Source organism: Nematostella vectensis, chromosome 9 (genome assembly GCF_932526225.1).
Source record: "Nematostella vectensis chromosome 9, jaNemVect1.1, whole genome shotgun sequence".
Lineage (NCBI taxonomy): Eukaryota > Metazoa > Cnidaria > Anthozoa > Actiniaria > Edwardsiidae > Nematostella > Nematostella vectensis.
The window spans coordinates 8,131,269-8,151,947 of record NC_064042.1 but is presented as its reverse complement, the minus strand read 5'-3'; the positions used below and the strand labels follow the sequence as shown (position 1 = coordinate 8,151,947).

General features: G+C 41.8%; 2 protein-coding genes across 3 annotated transcripts in view; one reads left to right on the top strand and one right to left on the bottom strand.

The window, feature by feature from the left end:
* The first annotated feature begins 352 nt into the window (after positions 1–352).
* LOC5515464 (tolloid-like protein 1) overlaps positions 353–20,679 on the top strand; it is a 28,386-nt gene continuing 8,059 nt past the window's right edge. The window contains exons 1-9 of the mRNA XM_032385053.2: positions 353–538; positions 2,722–2,862; positions 3,323–3,437; positions 3,964–4,195; positions 4,511–4,721; positions 5,389–5,820; positions 6,211–6,365; positions 6,875–7,076; positions 8,074–8,208. Coding sequence (XP_032240944.2) covers positions 454–538; positions 2,722–2,862; positions 3,323–3,437; positions 3,964–4,195; positions 4,511–4,721; positions 5,389–5,820; positions 6,211–6,365; positions 6,875–7,076; positions 8,074–8,208 — 1,708 coding nt within the window. The 5' untranslated portion in view covers positions 353–453. The remainder of the gene's footprint in view (positions 539–2,721; positions 2,863–3,322; positions 3,438–3,963; positions 4,196–4,510; positions 4,722–5,388; positions 5,821–6,210; positions 6,366–6,874; positions 7,077–8,073; positions 8,209–20,679) is intronic.
* Positions 9,312–20,547, bottom strand: LOC116619834 (contactin-associated protein-like 2). Of its 2 annotated transcripts, XM_048731999.1 has the most exons (5): positions 19,323–20,547; positions 15,075–15,241; positions 14,032–14,349; positions 11,610–11,832; positions 9,312–10,192 (listed from the first exon to the last, which is right to left on the bottom strand). In XM_048731999.1, exons 1-5 carry the CDS (start codon positions 19,460–19,462, stop codon positions 10,096–10,098), a joined length of 945 nt encoding a protein of 314 aa, XP_048587956.1. In that variant the 5' UTR covers positions 19,463–20,547; the 3' UTR covers positions 9,312–10,095. The 2 variants fall into 2 exon arrangements, with proteins under 2 accessions (XP_048587956.1, XP_048587955.1); XM_048731998.1 differs by lacking the exon at positions 9,312–10,192 and having other exon boundaries at positions 11,162–11,832.

Sequence of the window (20,679 nt, the reverse complement as noted above, 5' to 3'; positions counted from 1 at the left end):
TGCACGAGATATTTTGGGATTTATGAGATTTGATTAGATGTATTGCATATACAGTTGAACTTCGATATAAAGATATGGCAAGTAGGCGAAAAATTTTATCGTTATATATACGATATCTTGCCGGGGCCGAGAAGGGCATGTTGATTAGATCGTAATACTCATATCGTATCGAAGATTATTGTCCTATCGAGGTTCTTCTGGATTTCCGCTTTTATTTATTTGTTTGTGTGTAAGTTTTTTTTGTATAAAACACCGTTATAAAACACCGACATATTAACCTGGGTTTCCTGTGGACTCCTGTCAGCTTTTTTTTAAAAAAATACAGCATCAAATTACATCTAATACGCGCAGATGAATACTTCATACATTGCGCGCTCTCTTGCCAAACCACAAGAGCGAGCACTTTTAATCCTAATATAGAGTATCACCCTGGCACGGTGCTACGGATTGAATATGCTGTCTCTGAAATGTTTGTCGGTTGTACTGGTGCTATTTCTCTATATTGATCGTTCCGAGTGCGACGGATTTTCATGTAGAGGTAAGAACAGACATTGTGTTCTAGTTGTGTTTTATCATAACAACCGAATGAGTGTTGCGAGGTCAATGTAATGTATTGATGTCGATGGCAGAGATTACGATAACAAAACAAGCTTCTAGCCTTGGGTCCTTTCTTAGGAAGTGAATGCTTTCATCGCCCATGGCCGTGTCTTCAAAGAGACTGCTCACTGCAATTAAGTTCAGCTAGATGAGACAACAGACTGCCCAAAAGGCGAAATCATTATTAGAAATTTTGGATGACGGGTGAAAGTTTGGACCGTAGCCAAAATAGTACACACGAGATCATATACGCTTGATTATATCACAATGTTCGACTTGTTTAAATTCAATAAAAAAGACTCTCTGTGCAAATTATATTTAGCATAGTTGTGGTATTAGTAATTTTAAGTGTGCTCTTTATGCTATACACTTAAGGATGTTTGTGTTTTTGGGTACCAAGTCACGTTGTACTGTATTTTGTGCGTGACCACGAAATGTCAATATTCGTTCTAGTCTCCCTCGCCGGCGTTCTGGACTCGTCACACTTGGCGATACTGGAGCTCAAGCGCCGCCTTGCGTGACGAGTCCAGAACGGCTGCGGGGAAGACAACATTCGTTCTGATTTTTATGTCCCTATATGGACTTTACAACTAAGCGACAGAGCAAAAAATTGGCAAGTTTTCCCAAGTTTTCGGTAAGCTTGAATTTTTGCATGGAGTTTCCTTATGTTATGTAAACCAACATGTCAAAAAGCGTTTTTTTCTGATGGATTTGTCTTCGACATGTGACTTGAAGTGCAATTTCAAATGTTCAAAGTTTGAATTCTCCTCGTTTTTAGGGAGAAGTCGGGCTCTGATCTGAAATTAAGCCAACTTTTGCCTGTGTAGCGGCTCAAGGCTCCCTTGCCTAGCCAACTTTGCTCGCTAATATCTAAATTCATATTTTTTTAAATTTCTTTAAAATTGGAATTAAGTTTTTGGTCAGTGGAACTCCTTGTATGCGGAAATTTGAGCTTAAATATTGAGTATTCGAAAATGTCGTGCCATTTTTTTTGCTCTATCCGACTAAGCCAAACATTTGCCGACCTATTGTTTTGGAAATCTGTCTCGTCACTAAGTCACGTCATTTTTCGCGCTGTTGCTATGACGTGGATATTTTCGCGCTACCTATAAAATTTTCGCGCTACCTAAAAAGAACGGAAATAAGCTAGAAAGTGACGATACGCAAAAACTACTAGTGAAAAAATACTCAGGCGCGATAATAAGGAAAGGCAAGACATCAGGCCCGTACCTAGGGGGGGTGCAGCGGGTTCGAACGCATCCCCCCCCCCACACACACACACACACACAACGGCCAAGGTCCACTTTCGGATCTCAATAGACGTGCTATTATTTATAGACAAAACTATAAAGCATCAGCTAGATCAATCTGGTATGAGCCAAATCCGACAATTAACGTCCCGTGGAGATACTGCAAAGGCATGGCCAGATGTTTATCAGAGAACTCCCCCCCAGGAAAAATAAGGCCCACTTTTTTGGATTTCGCACCCTTCCCCCCTCCCCCCCAAGAAAAATCCTGGGTACGGGTCTGGACATCATGTGAAATAATTACTAGAATCTTTATTTTGGCGCTTGGTTGGCCGCTTTTGACCGTTCCGACTTGTCGTTGCTATTGGAAAGAAAATTTAAGCGAATAAACATCAGTAAAATCTAGCATTTCGATTCATGGAAACCTTAATTACAAAGTCTCGTCACCAGTCTACTCTCTAGTCGTGTTTTATCATAACAACCGAATGAGTGTTGTGAGGTCAATGTTATGTTTTGAAAGTAGCAAGTGTACCCTTAGCCTGCGTAAAAAAGCGCAAAGGGCTTGGAAAATGACGGATAGATTCAGCGACCCTGGTGAGATTGATGGAGTGAATGCGGGGAAAGAAAGCGCTTGCAGCTGACCCCGTGTTTTTTACCGAACACCTCATCATCCCTCCCCATAGCGCGCGCTTCCTCTCTTCTCTCCCAACCCTTTGGGTTTGCCACGCAGGCTACCAGGTTACCTGTGTCATCTCTGTTCGGATTTTAGATGGCGGACGCTCTGTGACTTTGCGCAGCCTTGAGACGTCTAGTGTCGATGTTTAATTACTAAGGACCGTGTTGCAGCCGCTTCAACGTTTTAGTCTATCTATTCTAGAAGCAGTAGAGGGAGATATCGTGGTCAAGCTGTTGCTACCCCACCAAGGTAGAAGAAGAGTTTCACGGGCAGCGATTGCAAACAAAGAAGGACTTTGGAAGAATGGCACCGTCCCTTATATAATAGGACCATTTTTCACTGGTACGTAATATTTTTAAATATTATAATATATAATATATTTTTATATACCTTAAAAGGTACACAAGAATGATATTAAAATATGACCCTGGTTGCAAGTTTCACGGGGAAGCCATTTCAAAGTAAGATACACCACAGGTTTCCCGGGTCCTCGTCAGTTAAGGAATTTCTAACGACATACGAATTCACGCAAATATTTATAAGTTATATCTTTTTTTTTATTTTGACACAATTTTTACAAAAAGCATGGATCATCTTTTTTTTTCTATGTTCCAATTTCTTTTCTTTTTTTTCGATTCGGCCCTTGACACCTCCTCGCTCTCGAAGTTTTCTCTGATTTTTTCAATAACTTAACTGAAAGATCCCTAAGTGTTAAAAGTTTTAAAAGACTGACAACCTAATTCTGACTATAACCCAGTTTTAACGCGATTTTCTATCATTAAGAGGTGATTTTCCCTTTCAGATGCTGTCAGAGGAAGAATCTTGAATGCGATGCGCAATTGGGAAAAGCAAACGTGCCTGCGGTTTGTTCCTAGAACTGATCAGCGGGATTACATCGAGATTCGTCTAAAACCGGGGTAGACTGATCTTTCTATATTTGGTAAAGGGTGGATCTAGCTTTCGCTGAAGTGGGAGGGGGGGGGGGGGGGGTGGCCCAGGCAGCCCAGGCCGCAAACAAGGGACTTTGAGTCTCTTGGGGGGTCTCCATAAAAGTAGGCAGGGTTGATCGTACGACACACTAGACGATTTTGTACGCTCGTATGAGAGAATTCAATCGTTTGCCGACGAATCGGACGTCTAAATATCGGCGAATTCGTCGCCGCGGCAGCAGACAGACCTGGCGATTTTCAGCCGGCGATTGAATTCGCCGGTAAAGGTTTACCAAATGCTATCCCTCAGGGAGTATTTAAAGATTATCCCTATTCTGCCATCCGTAGGGATCTCGCACTAGATGGTGTCCCGAGACGCCTGAAACTCTGTATATAGTAAACCACAAGTCAACTGAGCGCTTTTGTGGCTAACTAACAGTCTGTTTTTATGGAAGTCCGCCCCGGGTCAAGAGCTTAACTTGTCTAATATTTTTTTATGTAATCTTCGACGTAGATGTTGTTCAGCTGTTGGTCGAGTGGGTGGAAGACAGGAAGTTTTTCTGGGTTATGGTTGCCACGGTTTTGGCACCATTCTGCATGAGCTTGGTCATGTTATCGGTTTCTGGCACGAGCAGATGAGGCCGGACCGCGATGACTACGTCGAGGTTCTCCACCAAAATATCGTGGAAGGAGAAAAACATAATTTTGCCAAGCTTCCGGTCAGCTCGGTTAACTCTTTGGATCAGGTAGGTGACGCACAATACAAGTAACACTACATTCATTTTCTGGAAACACAGCCTAACATTCTTACTACAATAGAAAGTAATGACATCGAATTGTGTGCGATGTACCACTTGCCAAATCACACCTTCCAATTTTTCCCTTCCAATTTGGGCCCCTTGTATTTTTTAGGCTTTGAACATCAAGATTTAATTTCTAATTTCCCACGACTGTTGTATTATATACTGTAAATATTTTTTTAATGTACGATCTATTTATCTGCGCCGTCACGTAGCATCTTAGTCATATGAAAGCTCAGACTCGCATTGTGATTCCTATAGATATTTGATTACCAATCCATCATGCTATACGGCACAAACGATTTCAGCAGTAACTATGGCCGGACGTTGAAGGCGAAGTTGTCCCGCTTCGTGTGGAAACAGCAAGGCGGCATAGACTATTTCCAGCTGCACACAAGGGAGGGCGCCTCACAACTCAGCCGTAGAGATATCATACAAACAAACTTGCTGTACAAGTGTGCACTTTCACATGGTAAGTTTGCCAGATGCGCACCACACCCAAGTAGCACAAGATCTTCATACCAGCTTCCATTTCCCTTTCCCCTCTCAGGCGATTTAGGTGTACGAGCTGTTCAAGAGGACGCCGCCTCACGCACGTTCAAATGCATTCGCGCAGCAATTTTCCGCTACTGCCTCCTAAAGAAGACGTTAAAAGTCATGAAACGCCTGCAAGAAATACATTTGCTCGTGCGCGAGCCGGAGCCCGAGTGCATTATAATAATGATAAGCCTACATAACCATGCGCCTGTGTAGAAATTTTGCTAATTTCAGGAGCCCAGGTGGCACAGTTGGCAGAGCGTCGCTCCGTAGTGCCTGTGCCTCTCACCACTGGGTTCTGGGTTCGATTCCCGGTTCCGACGTGAGTTGAGTTAGTTGTTCTCGCCTTTGCTCCGAGGTTTTTTTGCGGGTTCTCCGGTTTTCCTCCCTCCACAAAACCAACAATTTCGATCTTAGCTGTGATCCGCGGTCAGACACGAGTTGTATGGCGGCTGCCTGAGGCGCCTTACCATGCCTTCAACTCGACCACGTCTGAATCTGCGCTCTCGTAATTCAGCATCTAGCTGCAATAAGAGTAATTAGCTACTACAAATTATTTGTTTGCTATTTATTGATTCTATCCATTCAATTATGCCCTACAGAAAATGGTGAAATTCTCGTAGAATCTCGAGGCAGGTTAATGTCACCAAACTTTCCAAGACCATACCCCCGATCACGTGACTTATCCTGGACGATTCTTCCACGACGCATGCGTAGCAATGACGTGCTCGCGCTTGTGTTTGAATTTTTCTTGGTTGGAACCGCAAAGCCTGATGGAGAGTGTGAGAATGGGGACTACTTGGAAATCCGCGAGGGAAAGGGCGAGCTCGCGCCTTATTTGGTCAAGTTATGCGGAGCTAGAAAACCATTTGTTATCGCTGTACCACGTGATAGCTTGTACGTCAGACTTCACGCGACAAACGACACTGTTGCTATCGTAACGCCAAGTCCGACCCTTTCGATTCAATCGCGAAGAATACTTAGGAATTCTGAAGAGAAGCGAATTGGCTTTTTGCTTGATTACAGAATTACCTGTAAGTTAAATCCTTCTTCGAATGTTACACACAGTTCATTAAGAGAATAACTTTTTATGCACTCTTGTTTTAAAAACCTATGTATACACTTCAAATAAAACACAAGTAGTCGACATCTGGAGCCAGGATATAGAATAAGTCACGCCAAAAATGGTGTGAGGACACATTTTTGTCCTCATTTAGACTTCCTCAGTGGAAGCTTTAAAATAAAAATGCACTTGCGATTTTTTTTGTTACCTACATGGAGTAATTTATTGATACATTTGAACTCGTACACATCTTGTAAAAAAGTGGTGAAATATTCATATATATATATATATATATATATATATATATATATATATATATATATATATATTTTTTTTTTCATTCTATATTTGTTTTTCACAGCCAGTTGTTACATAATGCTGTCAGATTTGAATGGCACCATTTCCAGTCCTGGCTATCCCACTCCCTACCCTGACAATACTGATTGTATCTGGCAAATATCTGTTCCAACCGGTCATCGAATTGCGCTAGCCTTCATCGACTTTGACTTCCGACAGGTTGGTAACTGCTACTAAAAACCCCTTCCTCAGCGGCGTAGCCAGGATTTTTAACAGGAGGGGGCCCAAAAGGCCCTTTCTAGGCAATTTCTCCTGTATTTTAGAAAATGTCTCATACATTTACTGTATTTTTGGCTGCTAGAAGGGGGGCCCGGGCCCCCTTGGCCACCCCCCTGGCTACGCCCCTGTTCCCGTACCCAGAATTTGATGATGGGAAAGGGTTGGAAGGATGATGGTAGTGGTGGTTGAAGTGTGTGTGTGTGTGTGTGGGGGGGGGGGGGGGGGGGGGGGGAGGATGATGGCTGCGACTATCCTGTGCACCCCTTATGTACACCCTGAAATCAAACTAGAAAGAACTGAGGCGCTCTAGCAAAGAATTGGTTAGGAAAAATAGATAGCCTGTTGTACCGTGCAATCATCCCTGGATGAGTTATCTTTATGATGCAGTGCAATCCCCTTCTTGTGCGCTAGAGTGGAAGTCAGCTCCTTAAATTATTTTCTTGATATAGGTAAACCAGGAGGATGGATGTACTGACTACCTTGAGATGCGGGAAGGAGAAAAAGCCACATCTCAACTTGTCAGTGTTCACTGCGGGCGCGATTTCCCCCAAAATCTGACAACAAGTGGAAATCACCTGCGTATTGCGACACATTCGGGACAAGCCGGAAGAAAGGGAGGAGCAGGGTTTAAGGCTCGTTATCAGGCGGTAGGTACGTTGATTTGCTTTTCTTTAATAGAGTAAGATATCAGAACATGCACTGTGCTTTTAACAACGCTTTTTATAAGTTTTGTTTGAGCTTAAAGCCCTTTAGCTTCAGTAAGTTAATAAAACATTTATTTAACTTAACTGCCCTTTTAAAACTCTAGCAATAGGCATAGAGGGGATAGGCTAGGGGGAGAAAAGGTATGTGCACTGGGGGATGGGCACAGAAAGCCTTAGTCAGATATCAGAACATGCACCGAATTTTTTACTACGCTTTTTATAACAGTTACCCTTGAGTAAGCTTCAGTATACACCGAGTTTTTAACAACTCTTTTAGACGGTTACATTCTAAAAGCCCGTATTTTCGAGTAAGATATCAGAACATGCACTTAGCTTTTACAATCCTTTTAAGACTGTTACTTTTAAACGTATAGCCCGTAGGCTTCAGATAGAGATAAACTCTCTTTTTTTAGTGTATATAAGAATATAATACCCAATGAATTATTAGGAAGATAATTACACTAATGATCAGTAGCAATAATAAGCACAATTTGATTCTGCCTAGGATTCTGCATTTTTTTAACGCATCAGGACTAAAAAAAGATTTTTTTTCTGCTATCTGAGCCTCGGCTTGTTCTTAGCATGTTCTTTAAATTTGGTGAAATCTCAGGCTGGACGTTCTTATAAAAAAAATGTATCAGAACATGCACTAAGCCTTTAAACTATGCTTTAAACATTTACTTTTAAGCCCATTCAATAAACCCGAATGGTTATTTGGGTTATCCCGCACGATTTTTACTGAGCTTTTCTAAATAACATTAAAATCTATTTCCATCCATGCATGTGCTCCTTTAGAAGTGTTCGCCAAAACATTTGCAAAGGCTTTGTGAATGGGTCCACACTGGGTCCACACATAGTGTCTTTTGACCATAGTCTCGTGGCGGGGGATTCCGACCTCGGGTGGATGCAAAGGAGACTATTTGACCATGGCTTTCTCTTAACAGATATTGACGAATGTAAAGAGGGGGGTTCCAGCCCCTGCGAACAGGGATGCTTGAATGTGCCAGGGGGTTATCTCTGCGGATGCTACGAAGGCTATTTCTCTCTGAGGGATAACCCCCACCATGTCAACTGCATAGGTAAGTGTTAAGGCCGCATTGTAACCAGTTCACTTCCGGTCGATTACGTAATAATCTCCGATGATTTTTACTGTCGGATACGTTGTATCGCGCGCGACCCGTGTTTTCAAAACACGATTTGCTTTGGTTTTCTGTCCCGTCAGTAAAACCATTCTGAGCCAATCAGAGTCTCGCATTGTGCACTTTCCTGGCTATCCTCGAAAACCAGACAGTGTCGCGACAGAAAGCCAGGCAACTGCACTAGGCGAGGGATGGCGAGAATCAAATTGGCTTAGAATAAAATCTTCCAGTTTGCGCTTTCTATTTTCGGGTGCAAGTGCATCAATCACAACACAATTTTAAAGGAATTTATGCTAGCGAGTTGTCAAAAAAAATTGAAAATCACATGGTAAGAACCCAACATATTTCGTGCTATATTGCAGGCGTGGCAAACGACTATTTTTAGTGAATAAAGGTACCATTCTTGTTAATCGGCGTGTGGTGCTGACTTAGCTATTCCCACATAACCTTCTTCTAGCTCATTTATGAACTCATATGCCTATGCCCGCGGCAGTTGATTAAAATCTCATTTTTTGCCAAGGACTCTTGTATCGCTGTTGCTAAAGCTTTGCCAGTGGGGCATAAGTTGATAAGTTCCTCGCAGCTTCAGTTTGCTTATCCACTCTACTATGTGCTAGCATGAATTTTCCGGTTGCGCTCCGTCAAGCAAGTGGTAGGGGGGGGGGGGGGGCTCTCTATAAAAGTAGACGACATTGTGATCGCCCTATTTTTTAGGGCATTCAATTCAACCAACTGCTATAAAATTCTTACGCCTTTGCGATCCATTAGGGGGTCTCACCGGTCTCACAGTGATTTTAGAGCTTAGGATTAGAAATTGCTTCTACCACACCCAATGTGCTATCTTTTAGTGTTAAAAAATGTTGTTGAAAAGTGCTTTTCTGTTTCTCCAGTCAGAACATTCTGATTCAAAATGCAAGCCTTGTTTCGCTTAGTGCAGTGGCCTGGCTTTCTGTCATGAACATTGTCTGGTTTTCGTCCAGTGAATAGCATCGCGATACATCCAATTCGGCTAAAACAATTTGCATCGATTTATCTTTTTTATGTTTAAACGGTTTTTTTTTCCGCCCAAAAGGGGTATTCAAGCAAGATATTATTTTCTATGAAGTAAAAACAGGACCTCCAGTCCACAGTGCCCCCGACATTTAGAAAGAAATGTTTTTAAGGCACGCAAATTCTTATTTGTATTCAAAAGCAGAGCATATGTAAAAAGAAAAAAAGAGAAAAACAATTGAACTATATGGCAAGGACCAAGTTTTACGCGGTTATGCTAATAAGCTCTCAATATAACTACAACCAGCCAATTTTGTTTTAATAAATTCATGCAATGCTAGATCTGTGTGAGAAATCACTACAGTACTCACCCGCTTATAAGAACCTAGAATTTAAGAACCTGTTAGCCTAAAAATACCAATTTAGACCCGTAAGTAGCCTAAAATTCAAAAAAGTACCCATTAAATAAGAACTTGTTTAGGCTAACCTGGAAAAACCTAAGCTCTTATAAGCGGGTAAATACTCTATGGCATCTTAGCTGGTCCAAATGCATGCAAAAAAAGATGAAACAATACTTCGTTTATTTGCATACATTTGCATCTGGTACATGAAAAGAACGACGTCTAAACTAGGCTTACAGTGCGCGAAAACTACTTTGAGAATATCACGTTTACAATTAAACAAATCGAGAACAAATCTGTTCATACAGTGTACAAGCCTACGTGTAGCCGCTGACTCGCAAAAATACTTTCGCGAGTCAGCGGCTGCACGTAGGCTAACAGTGTACCACAATATCGATACTTTGTCTAACTGAGACAGGCGATAGCTCGTTGGTATTTATAGCTCATCCCTCCCCTTCAATAGCTCACCATAGCATTTCAGTTTTCCCAGATTGTGAAAGGCTATCTCGGATCTCGAAGCTACGTCACCAAATCTGGAGATAAAAAAGATATGCAATAATCAGAATTTACTGAATGCTATCCAAACTATTTTAATTTTGTTGAGCATTTATATTAATTCAAATTTGCGGAGCATTTTATTTTTCCATTTCTGTTGAGTATTTTCTTAATGCTTTTTAAAAATTATTAAGATGATTTAAATCTTCCGCATCTTGTTATTTTGTTCATGTTTAAAACACCGTAAATTCCTTTTTAATGTAATTCCAATAAATTTTATATTTATTTTTCAAAGGATCATAGATACAATTCCCAAACTCTTTATTTTGCTATTAAAGGTTTCCCAAGCTGTATATATGTATCGTTAAAATAATGGATAAAGCGATATTTAAAGTCAAATCCGGGGTTGAAATAAATAAGCAAAAATCGTAAAAAAAATATAAACCATTCATTCCTTCCTAAAGCACCTTTAGGTCTCTGTGGATTTTCGTCATCAAAGGCAATGAAAAAATTTTTTTTTAATTTAACGGGAGAACTATGAAATATAAAATTAGCAGGAATAGATTGGTTTGTTCATAATTTCGGCACACATGTTATAATTAAGGGCTAGGCATTTAAAAGGAAAAAGAGCAAAAAACGATATGCAAAAATACCAGAACAGTGCAGGGGGTGCGCCCCCACAACGGCCGAAGGTCCACTTCCGGTTCTCAATAGACGTGCTTTTTGTAGACAAAATCATAAAGCATAAGCTAGATCACTTGGTATGTTGTTAAATCCGACAATAAACGTCCCGTGGAGATACTGCAAAGGCATAAAATATCCCTTTTTGTTTTTTCGGGGGTGGTCCGATTTTTATCAAAGAACTCACTCTCCCCCCTCCTCCCCACCCCCGGAAAAATAAGGTCCGATTTTTCGGATTTCGCACCCACCCAAGATTATATGCTAAGTCTGAATAAGCATTAGGAGGTGACACCTATAGACAGTGCTTAAATTTACCTAACATTTATTGTGAGGGCAAAAAATGAGGATAGTGATAGTGTGAAGATATATTCACAAAAATCATGAAGTTATAAATCAACTTTTCTTTAGAAAACTATCAATTGAATTATCTTCAAAAATATTTCTTCTTTTCCGATTTTAAGAATAGCGCTTACAATATCAACTAATGGCTGTCGTTTATCTAAATGGTCTAAAAGAGCCTGGGGCGAGTGCGCGGAAGACCTGTGATATTCTAAAACGTTAGGGACTAGGCTCCATTTCCAAGATGGCTATCAGCAAAATCGTAGTAAACACAAATTCCTGCAAGTTTGCCTGGAAATTCTCGACTTACAAAGTTCTAGATCGACAAAAAAGCGAGAGAAGCGGACTCCAAAATATGGTATGTAATGCCAAATAAGGAAATGACCTTGCGAGCTAGAAAAACGACAGTTTTTAAAACAAGATTGACTGATATACCTGAGTTGAATGACGGGAAGATCTTCCTTGTAGATCAGCATACCCTCGTCAGTAGTCCACATGTTTACACTATTGATGTCGGCATTGCATCTTTTTAGGGGGTCCACACACGTCCCTGTCACTCCGCATGCGCACATCTTACTGTCACGTGGTGCCCCGCCCCAGTACCTCATCTTATTGCCGACACGTGACACGAGCCAGCCATTAGGATTATTTTGACTTGCTACAGTAAAAAAATTGTATAAGCCCCCCTTGGCCAAATATGATAACATCACCATAACAAATGCACAACAAATACTCATACATAAACTCTTATATCTTCATCAAAGAGTTATACTTTTTTTCTATCGCATCTTCAGTTCGTATCATCCCGTACCTCAATCCTCATCACCATCGTCTTCTATCGCGTCATTGCTTTTGTTATTATCTTTTTTATGGTTTTATCATCATTATCATCATCATCATCATATCTTCTATCCCATATCATCTTTTTATATTTTGTAATCACTATTTCTTTGTTATCGTTATCATTTTCTTCTTCATTATAATCATCATCACCATTATCATATTAAAAAATTGATAGAATCATTATAAATCATTATATATATATATCTTCGCAGATGCGAAGAGGATATCCACTAAACTAGACATACAAGATAGAGTAGAAGCACTAGCCACAAAAAAGCATTCACTACTTCAAAGACCACAAAGCGAATTTCGGAAATAGACCAACATGCCGGCTAATTAACCCTTCAAAATCAGAGATTGGAAAAATTAGTAAACAAATACTCGAGAATATCAACAAGAGGCTAGTAACGAAAACCAAGGTGAACCAATGGAAAAACACGTCATCTGTTCTAGAATGGTACAGACAGCTACCAAGTAAGGAGAATTCAGCCTTTATATGCTTCGATGTAGTGGAGTTTTATCCATCTTTCACCGAGACCCTACTAGAACGAGCACTGGAATTTGCATCAGGGCATGTGAACATCGCGACCGACGAGCGCGATATCATTACAAAAGCCAAGCACTCGCTCCTATTTAGCAACGGCGTACCATGGGAGAAGAAATCATCTTCATTTTTCGGTGTGACAATGGGGAGCTTCGATGGAGCGGAGACATGCGAATTGGTCGGATGCTTCTTACTACACCAGCTAAAGCAGATTCCAGAAATCAACATTGGTCTTTATAGAGATGACGGGCTGGCAATTATGTCGCAAGCACCTAGAAGCATAGAAATAGCAAAGAAAAGAATATGCAAGATATTTGCTGACAACGGGTTAAGAGTCACCATTGAAGCAAATAAGAAGATAGTGAACTTTCTTGATGTTACATTAGACCTCAACACAGGTAGACCATTTAGACCATACTCTAAGCCAGCGAATATACCACAATACGTGCACAGCAAGTCCAACCACCCTCAAAATATCATCAGAAACATACCAGAATCAATAAATAGAAGACTGTCAGAAATATCTTATGACGAGGAAACCTTTAACAACGCCGCACCCCAATACCAAAACGCGCTGAGGAAAAGCGGCTATAACTACCTGCTCAAGTTCCAGCCAAGAGCACATAGGCCTGATGCGCAACGACGCAATAGACAAAGGATCATTATTTGGTATAATCCACCTTTTAACAAAAACGTAAGCACAAATATAGGCAGAGAATTCCTTAAGTTAGTTGATAAGTCTTTTCCCGCTAGCAGAACCCTTAAGAAAATCTTCAACAGGAACACGCTTAAGATTAGCTATAGCTGTATGCCAAATGTAAAACAATTAATCGATGGGCACAATAAGATCATTTTGAATAGAAGGGAAAACGAGCAGGTGGAGGACCATAGGAAATGTAATTGTAGGAAAAGGGAAGAATGTCCTTTAAACGGGGAATGCCTTGAAAAAGAGATAGTTTACCAAGCTAGAGTAGAGACAGGGGACAAATGGGAAACGTATGTAGGTCTAACAGCAAACGAGTTTAAGACAAGATGGAGAAATCACGCTTCTTCATTTAGAATTGAAAGTAGGAGAAACGAGACGGAATTGAGTAAGCACATATGGCAGTTAAATGATAGGAGAATCAATTACACAGTAAGTTGGAAGATAATAGCTAGAGCAAAGGCATACTCTAGGGAAAGTAAGAGATGTAATTTATGCACTACAGAGAAACATTTTATAATTATGAAGCCAGAGATGGCAACACTTAACAAGCGAAACGAGCTGGTTTCCACATGTAGGCATCGACGCAAATTCATTCTAAAGTTCGGTAATTAGTAGGCGATTTAAACGGCACGCGCATACAGCGCGCCGATATATATATATATATATATATATATATATATATATCGATATATATATATATACATCATATTCGCCATCACCATCACCACTTCTTATGACGCCAAGGTTAACGTGTTTTAACATACCCATCAGCAACGATCCTTGACTTTCGTAACGAATAAACTGTTCGCATCTCTCAGAGGCGTCCGCCAGCGCTCCCAATTGAACAGCAACGTCAGTGATTCCACTATAACGCACGTTACGCTTGTAGCATCCATGCGGGTCACAACTGCCAGTTACTTCCATGCGTGACTCGGTGTCGTGACTGATAACTGTCACGCCATCGTCGTCAGTCACGTTACAGAACGCCGGGAAGGGTGGTGCTGGGCCGTGGCCATCAGGATCAATAAGATATTCGCCGGTAGTGAAACCCAGGTCTTTCGCATGTTTGCATGTTCTTACATCTGTCGAAGTTACATATTTTGTTAGTTTTTCTATCCTTTAGACCTCGAGCGTTTTCGCTCGCCGGCAGAAGGCTGGTTGGGCTGATGTGAAAACAGTCCCAGCGCATGGCCAAAATTCGTTGCGCTCTAATGTTCTAATGCGCTTTTGGCGCGAGAACGCCGGCTTTTTCGCTTCTCACTATCTATGGCTCAATAGATAGTGAGTAAGGGAGCAAATCAAATTGCGAGATTCGTGATAGTATGCGAGTGGATTTATACTAAATTTAGTACTATCTATTGACCTTACTATCTTTGTAAGGGGTAGATAATGGACGCGAGTGGTCTATGGGATTTAGGGCACGAATTAACTAAAATCTGCGAGTGCTTAGCACGAAAAACTGGCTATTTTTACATAGTAATTATTGTTATACCTTAGCTCAATGACGCACCTATGATGTGTTAGAATAGATTATAAGATTTTATTTCTCACTAGAATACAGTACCTTAGCACGAAAAACTGGCTATTTTTTACATAGTTTTTATTGTTATACCTTAGCTCAATGACGCACCTATGATGTGTTAGAATAGATTATAAGATTTTATTTCTCACTAGAATACAGTACCTTAGCACGAGAAACTGGCTATTTTTACATAGTTATTATTGTTATACCTTAGCTCAATGACGCACCTATGATGTGTTAGCATAGATTATAAGATTTTATTTTTCACTAGAATACAGTACCTACCTATGATGCGCTTGAAAAAGTCGTAGCCGTCGACATCATCCAACACCGGGTTTATGGTTGCCGGCAAGATTTCGCAATCATGCAAACCGTTTTCGTCCTCTTCGCGCGCAAAGTTGATTGCAAAGCAACGCATATCCTTACTGCAGCTAGTTTGACAATCAAAGATACTTCTGTAGTATTTATGTATGTTAAGAACCTTGAACATTACGTGTTGGGCTGCCTGTGTTATGTTTATTGTTGTACAGCGGTTTTACCCCATAGAATCTCTAGGGGCAGCCATCTTGCTTAGTTTTCGGTTTAGTTTTACAAGCTGTAGATTTATGTTGATTAAAGCCTCAGTTTAGAGGCATACCTTCTACTACAATTTAATCAACATATTTTCTGAAGTCCCATGGATAAAGTACTGCGTCCTGAACGCCTAGAAACCGATCCAAATAGCAGCACGGCCCAGAAGGAATGGCTCCATTGGAAAAGGACCTTCGAGAATTTCGTACAAGTTCTACCTCAGACGGGCCTGGACAAGTTGACCGTTTTAACTAACTTTGTTTCTCCAACACTCTTCCAACACATCGAAGATTGTACGGAATACGATGCAGCAATTGAGGCGCTACAAGCCCTTTATGTTAGACCACGGAATGAGATCTTCGCTCGCCATCTACTTGCAACGAGACGCCAGCAACCATCGGAAAGCTTAGATGAGTACTTGCAAGCTCTGAAAACACTGAGTAAGGACTGTGATTTTAAGAGTGTAACCGCAGCGCAGTACAGCGAAGAGAGCATACGGGATGCGTTTATTACAGGTCTGCAATCCAACACAATCAGGCAACGATTGTTGGAGAACAAAACACTTGATCTAAAGACCATGTTTGACCAGGCTCGAGCTCTGGAGTCAGCTATGAGGAGTTCAGAATCATATGGAGCACCACAGATACCTATAAATGCAGCACTACCTTGTAACAGCACCTCATTGTCAGCAGAACAGCCTGACGAGTCTACTATAGCTACAATGAAACCCGATAAAGCTACTTGCTTTTTCTGTGGAAACAAGAAACACCCTCGACCGAAGTGTCCTGCCCTGGAGGCTATTTGCAACAAGTGTCAAAAGAAAGGCCATTTTGCTAAAGTTTGTAAAGGAAAGGCGGTTCCAAAAGAAAGAGTTTCGGCAGCAACTTGGTCCCCGATACTCGCCACATTGACAGCTAACCCACCAGAATCCCTCTCTAAATCATGTGGTGTCGTCAATATCCAAGGATTGCAAGTCAAGGCCCTGTTTGACAGTGGGAGTAGTGGAAGCTATATCCATCCCAGTCTAGTAGAGCAAGCAAGTCTGACAGTCCAGCCCTCATCTAGTACCGTATCCATGGCAACCTCCTCGACAGGCGCCATCAAGGTTAGTGGTACTTGCACAGTTGATCTTACCTACCAAGGACGGAGATATGAAGGCCTTAAGTTTTCTGTACTCCCTGGGCTATGTGCAGACCTCATATTAGGAGTAGACTTTCAGTCAAAGCACGAAAGTGTCATCTTCCAGTACAAGGGCTCCGAACCGCCCCTCTCCGTCTGTAGCTTCAGCACTCTGAATGTAGACCCGCCTGAGCCATTTGCAAATCTGACAGCAGACTGTCATCCTATTGCCACAAAGTCACGCCGCTACAGCAAAGAAGATTCCACGTTCATTGATGAAGAAGTTAAGAGGCTGCTTAATGAAGGAATCATTGAGCCCAGTCGCTCTCCATGGCGAGCACAAGTTGTAGTAACCAAGGATGAGAATCACAAGAAGAGGCTAGTAATTGATTACTCACAGACCATCAACAGGTTTACCCTCCTCGACGCATTCCCATTACCACGAATAACCGACTTGGTTAACCAGATCGCCCAGTACAAAGTCTTCAGCACTATAGATCTACGCAGTGCTTATCATCAGATCCCTCTCAAAGATGAGGATAAACCGTACACAGCATTCGAAGCTAGAGGTAACCTGTATCAGTTTAGCCGACTCCCATTCGGCGTCACCAACGGGGTGGCCTGCTTTCAGAGAGAGATGACTAAGTTTGTGGAAGAGAACAATCTCAAGGCGGTCTTCCCTTATCTCGACAACATCACAATCTGTGGGAAAGACCAAGAAGAGCATGATTCCAACCTTCAGAGTTTCCTTGAAGCTGCTAAGCGCAAGAACATCTGCTATAACAACGACAAGAGCATCTTCTCCACCAGGCGTCTTCCTATCCTTGGATATGTGGTTGAGGAAGGGAATATCAGTCCAGACCCAGAACGTCTACGCCCTTTGCGAGAGCTACCCGTTCCAAGTGACTCAAAGTCTCTGAACAGATGCCTCGGATTGTTTTCCTACTACTCACAATGGATACCCGCATACTCGGATCGAATCAAGCCAATAACCTCCTGCAAGGTTTTTCCATTACCCGAGCCCGCTGTCGCGGCCTTTGAGAGTATCAAGAAGACGGTGGAGGAAGCTTTTGTTAGTGCAATCGATGAAAGCATTCCATTTGAAGTTGAGACGGATGCTTCAGAGGTGGCATTAGCTGCCACTCTCAGCCAAAATGGGAGGCCAGTTGCATTCTTCTCAAGAGCCTTACAGGGCAGCGAGCTCAAGCACGCCTCAGTTGAGAAAGAGGCACAAGCGATTGTAGAAGCTGTCCGACACTGGAGGCACTTCCTAACAGGGAGGCACTTCACTCTTAAAACAGACCAGAAATCAGTATCTTACATGTTTGACCAGTGCCACAAAGGGAAGATCAAGAATGATAAGATCATGCGGTGGAAGATCGAACTCTCCTGCTATAGTTTCGATATCATTTACCGTCCTGGTAAAGAGAACATTCCACCCGACACTCTGTCCAGAGCTACTTGCGCCACGTTGAGTGAAGATCCCCTCTACCAGCTCCACGAGTCACTCTGTCATCCAGGGGTCACCCGACTCAACCACTTCGTACGCACCAAGAACCTCCCTTATTCCCTTGAGGAGATCAAGAGCATGACAAGTAAGTGTCCAGTTTGTTGTGAATGCAAACCACAGTTTCATCAACCTCCCAAAGTTCCTCTCATTAAGGCTACTAAACCTTTCGAGAGGATAAACATTGATTTCAAGGGCCCCTTGCCAAGTAACAATGGCAACAAGTTCTTCCTCAATGTGGTTGATGAATATTCAAGATTCCCTTTTGTCTTCCCTTGTCCTGATGTGTCTACACCAACAGTGATCAAGTGTCTTACCTCCTTGTTTACGATGTTCGGTATGCCAGCCTATGTACATTCGGACAGGGGCTCCTCCTTGATCAGCCAGGAACTGCGAGACTTCCTGAATGAAAAAGGGGTAGCCACAAGCAGGACAACTGCTTACAATCCCGAAGGCAATGGGCAAGTGGAGAGGTATAATGGAGTGGTATGGAAGGCAATTTCAGCATCCCTGAAGTCTAAGAATCTGCCAGTAAAGCGCTGGCAAGAAGTCCTCCCTGATGTTCTACACTCCATTCGTTCTCTGTTGTGCACGGCTACCAATGAGACACCCCATGAGCGATTCTTCGGTTTTCCCAGGCGATCCTCTTCCGGATCTTCCATCCCAACATGGATGAGTGAGCCTGGACCGGTCCTACTCAAGCGTCACGTCCGTGCAAGCAAGACAGATCCGTTAGTTGATGAGGTGGAATTGCTTCAGGCGAATCCTCACTACGCCCATGTGCGCTATCCAGACGGCCGAGAAACAACAGTCTCTACCAAGCATCTTGCCCCCAAAGGTGAAGTACCAACAATGTACCCACTCCCTCAAGTTAAGCCTACTGTTCCAGGTGAGCATCACCCTGCTACTGGTAGTTCTCCACCTTCCTCGGAGATAGAAGTGGAGATAGGTGTGGGCGAAGAAGTGCCACAGGTCAGTACAGGTCTTGATGGGCAGCCTCCCTTGCGACGTTCGGAGAGGACCCGACGTCCAGTGGACAGACTTAACCTCTAACCGAGGGGTGAATGTAGTATTTATGTTACGTTAAGAACCTTGAACATTGAATGCCCCCGTGCTCAGACTTAACCTCTAACAGAGGGGTGAATGTAGTATTTATGTATGTTAAGAACCTTGAACATTACGTGTTGGGCTGCCTGTGTTATGTTTATTGTTGTACAGCGGTTTTACCCCATAGAATCTCTAGGGGCAGCCATCTTGCTTAGTTTTCGGTTTAGTTTTACAAGCTGTAGATTTATGTTGATTAAAGCCTCAGTTTAGAGGCATACCTTCTACTACAACTTCGAACAAGAAGCGTATCGAGAAAGGGGACTTCCAACAATTTGTCAGTGTGAGTCTCAAAATATTGAGATACAGAAGCCGAAATTCCCGTAATTGTTTGGATAAGCAAGATAATATGATTAAAAGTCTCTTTTCCCATCTCTTTCGTCTTTGCTCTTGTATGCAAGGCGATGGAGGTCTACATCCCCGTTTCAAGTTTTGACAACGTTTACCTTCCAAGTAATTTGATTTTCTTTGTTGAAAACTAAATTTCCCCAAAGCGCACTTCTTTTATCCTTTAATTGACTTTTTATTCTTTGTTAACAATTCCACCTTCGTTTTCAATAAAATCATTAAGAATTTATACAGGCATCAGAATACGAAACTCAATTAACATTATTCTTTTCAATCTAATAAAATTGGCATACTTTTTCGTATTCGTTTTAATCTAATAAACTTGGCATACTTATATTCTATCACTCTCGTAAACGCTTTTGTTATCTCTAAAAGTACGTTTACTGGTGCGTTCCGTTGGTTGATCCATCTGCCAAAGTTTATCTGGTAGTTTGGGAAACCAATGTTTGCAAACATTCATTCTATTTTGAGTATCAAAGGCCATGACGTAGGGATGTCAAGCGGTAAGACAAACAAAACACTTTTATTCCTCGTGAGAAGACAAAATCTGGTAATATGAAAAGATAACAAAAGGCTGTGTGTGATGTAAAAGTGTTGCTTAGGTTTATCGGGTGATTTGTTGGCCAATTTCTGTGTATGACAGAAGAACACCCGTGTTCACTCGATTTTATAGGCGTTATATCACGGGTTTTCCTTGGGCTACGCATTTAAAAACTATCAGCTTTAACACACTCACTTGAATTTATTAAAACATTGAAACCATCAAAAGATGCCAAAAGCCTGTGCATTTCTTTAAGAAAATTTATGATGCTAAACTTATCGATATTGTAATGGCGTAAATTGCGCGTGGTATCCATTATACAATGGAAAAGGTAAAGAAGAATAGGTCAGAAATTACGCTTTTCGGAAGCTTCTAAAGACAATACCAAAAAGAAGACGCTGAATCCTATCGGATCACATTCCTTTGATGATGCTCATTCGTCTACAAATATAAAACTAAAGTTATAGGCAGGCCCGTACCCAGGATTTTTCTTGGGTGTGTGCGAAATTCGCAAAGGTGGACCTAATTTTTCAGGGTGCGGGAGGGGGGGAGTGAGGGGTATGTGGGGGGGGGGGGAGGGTTTCTGATAAAAATCTGACCACCCCCTTTGCAGTATCTCCACGGGACGTTTATTGTCGGATTTGACTACATACATAAGTATGATTTATAGATTGTGCTTTATAGTTTTGTTTACAAATAGC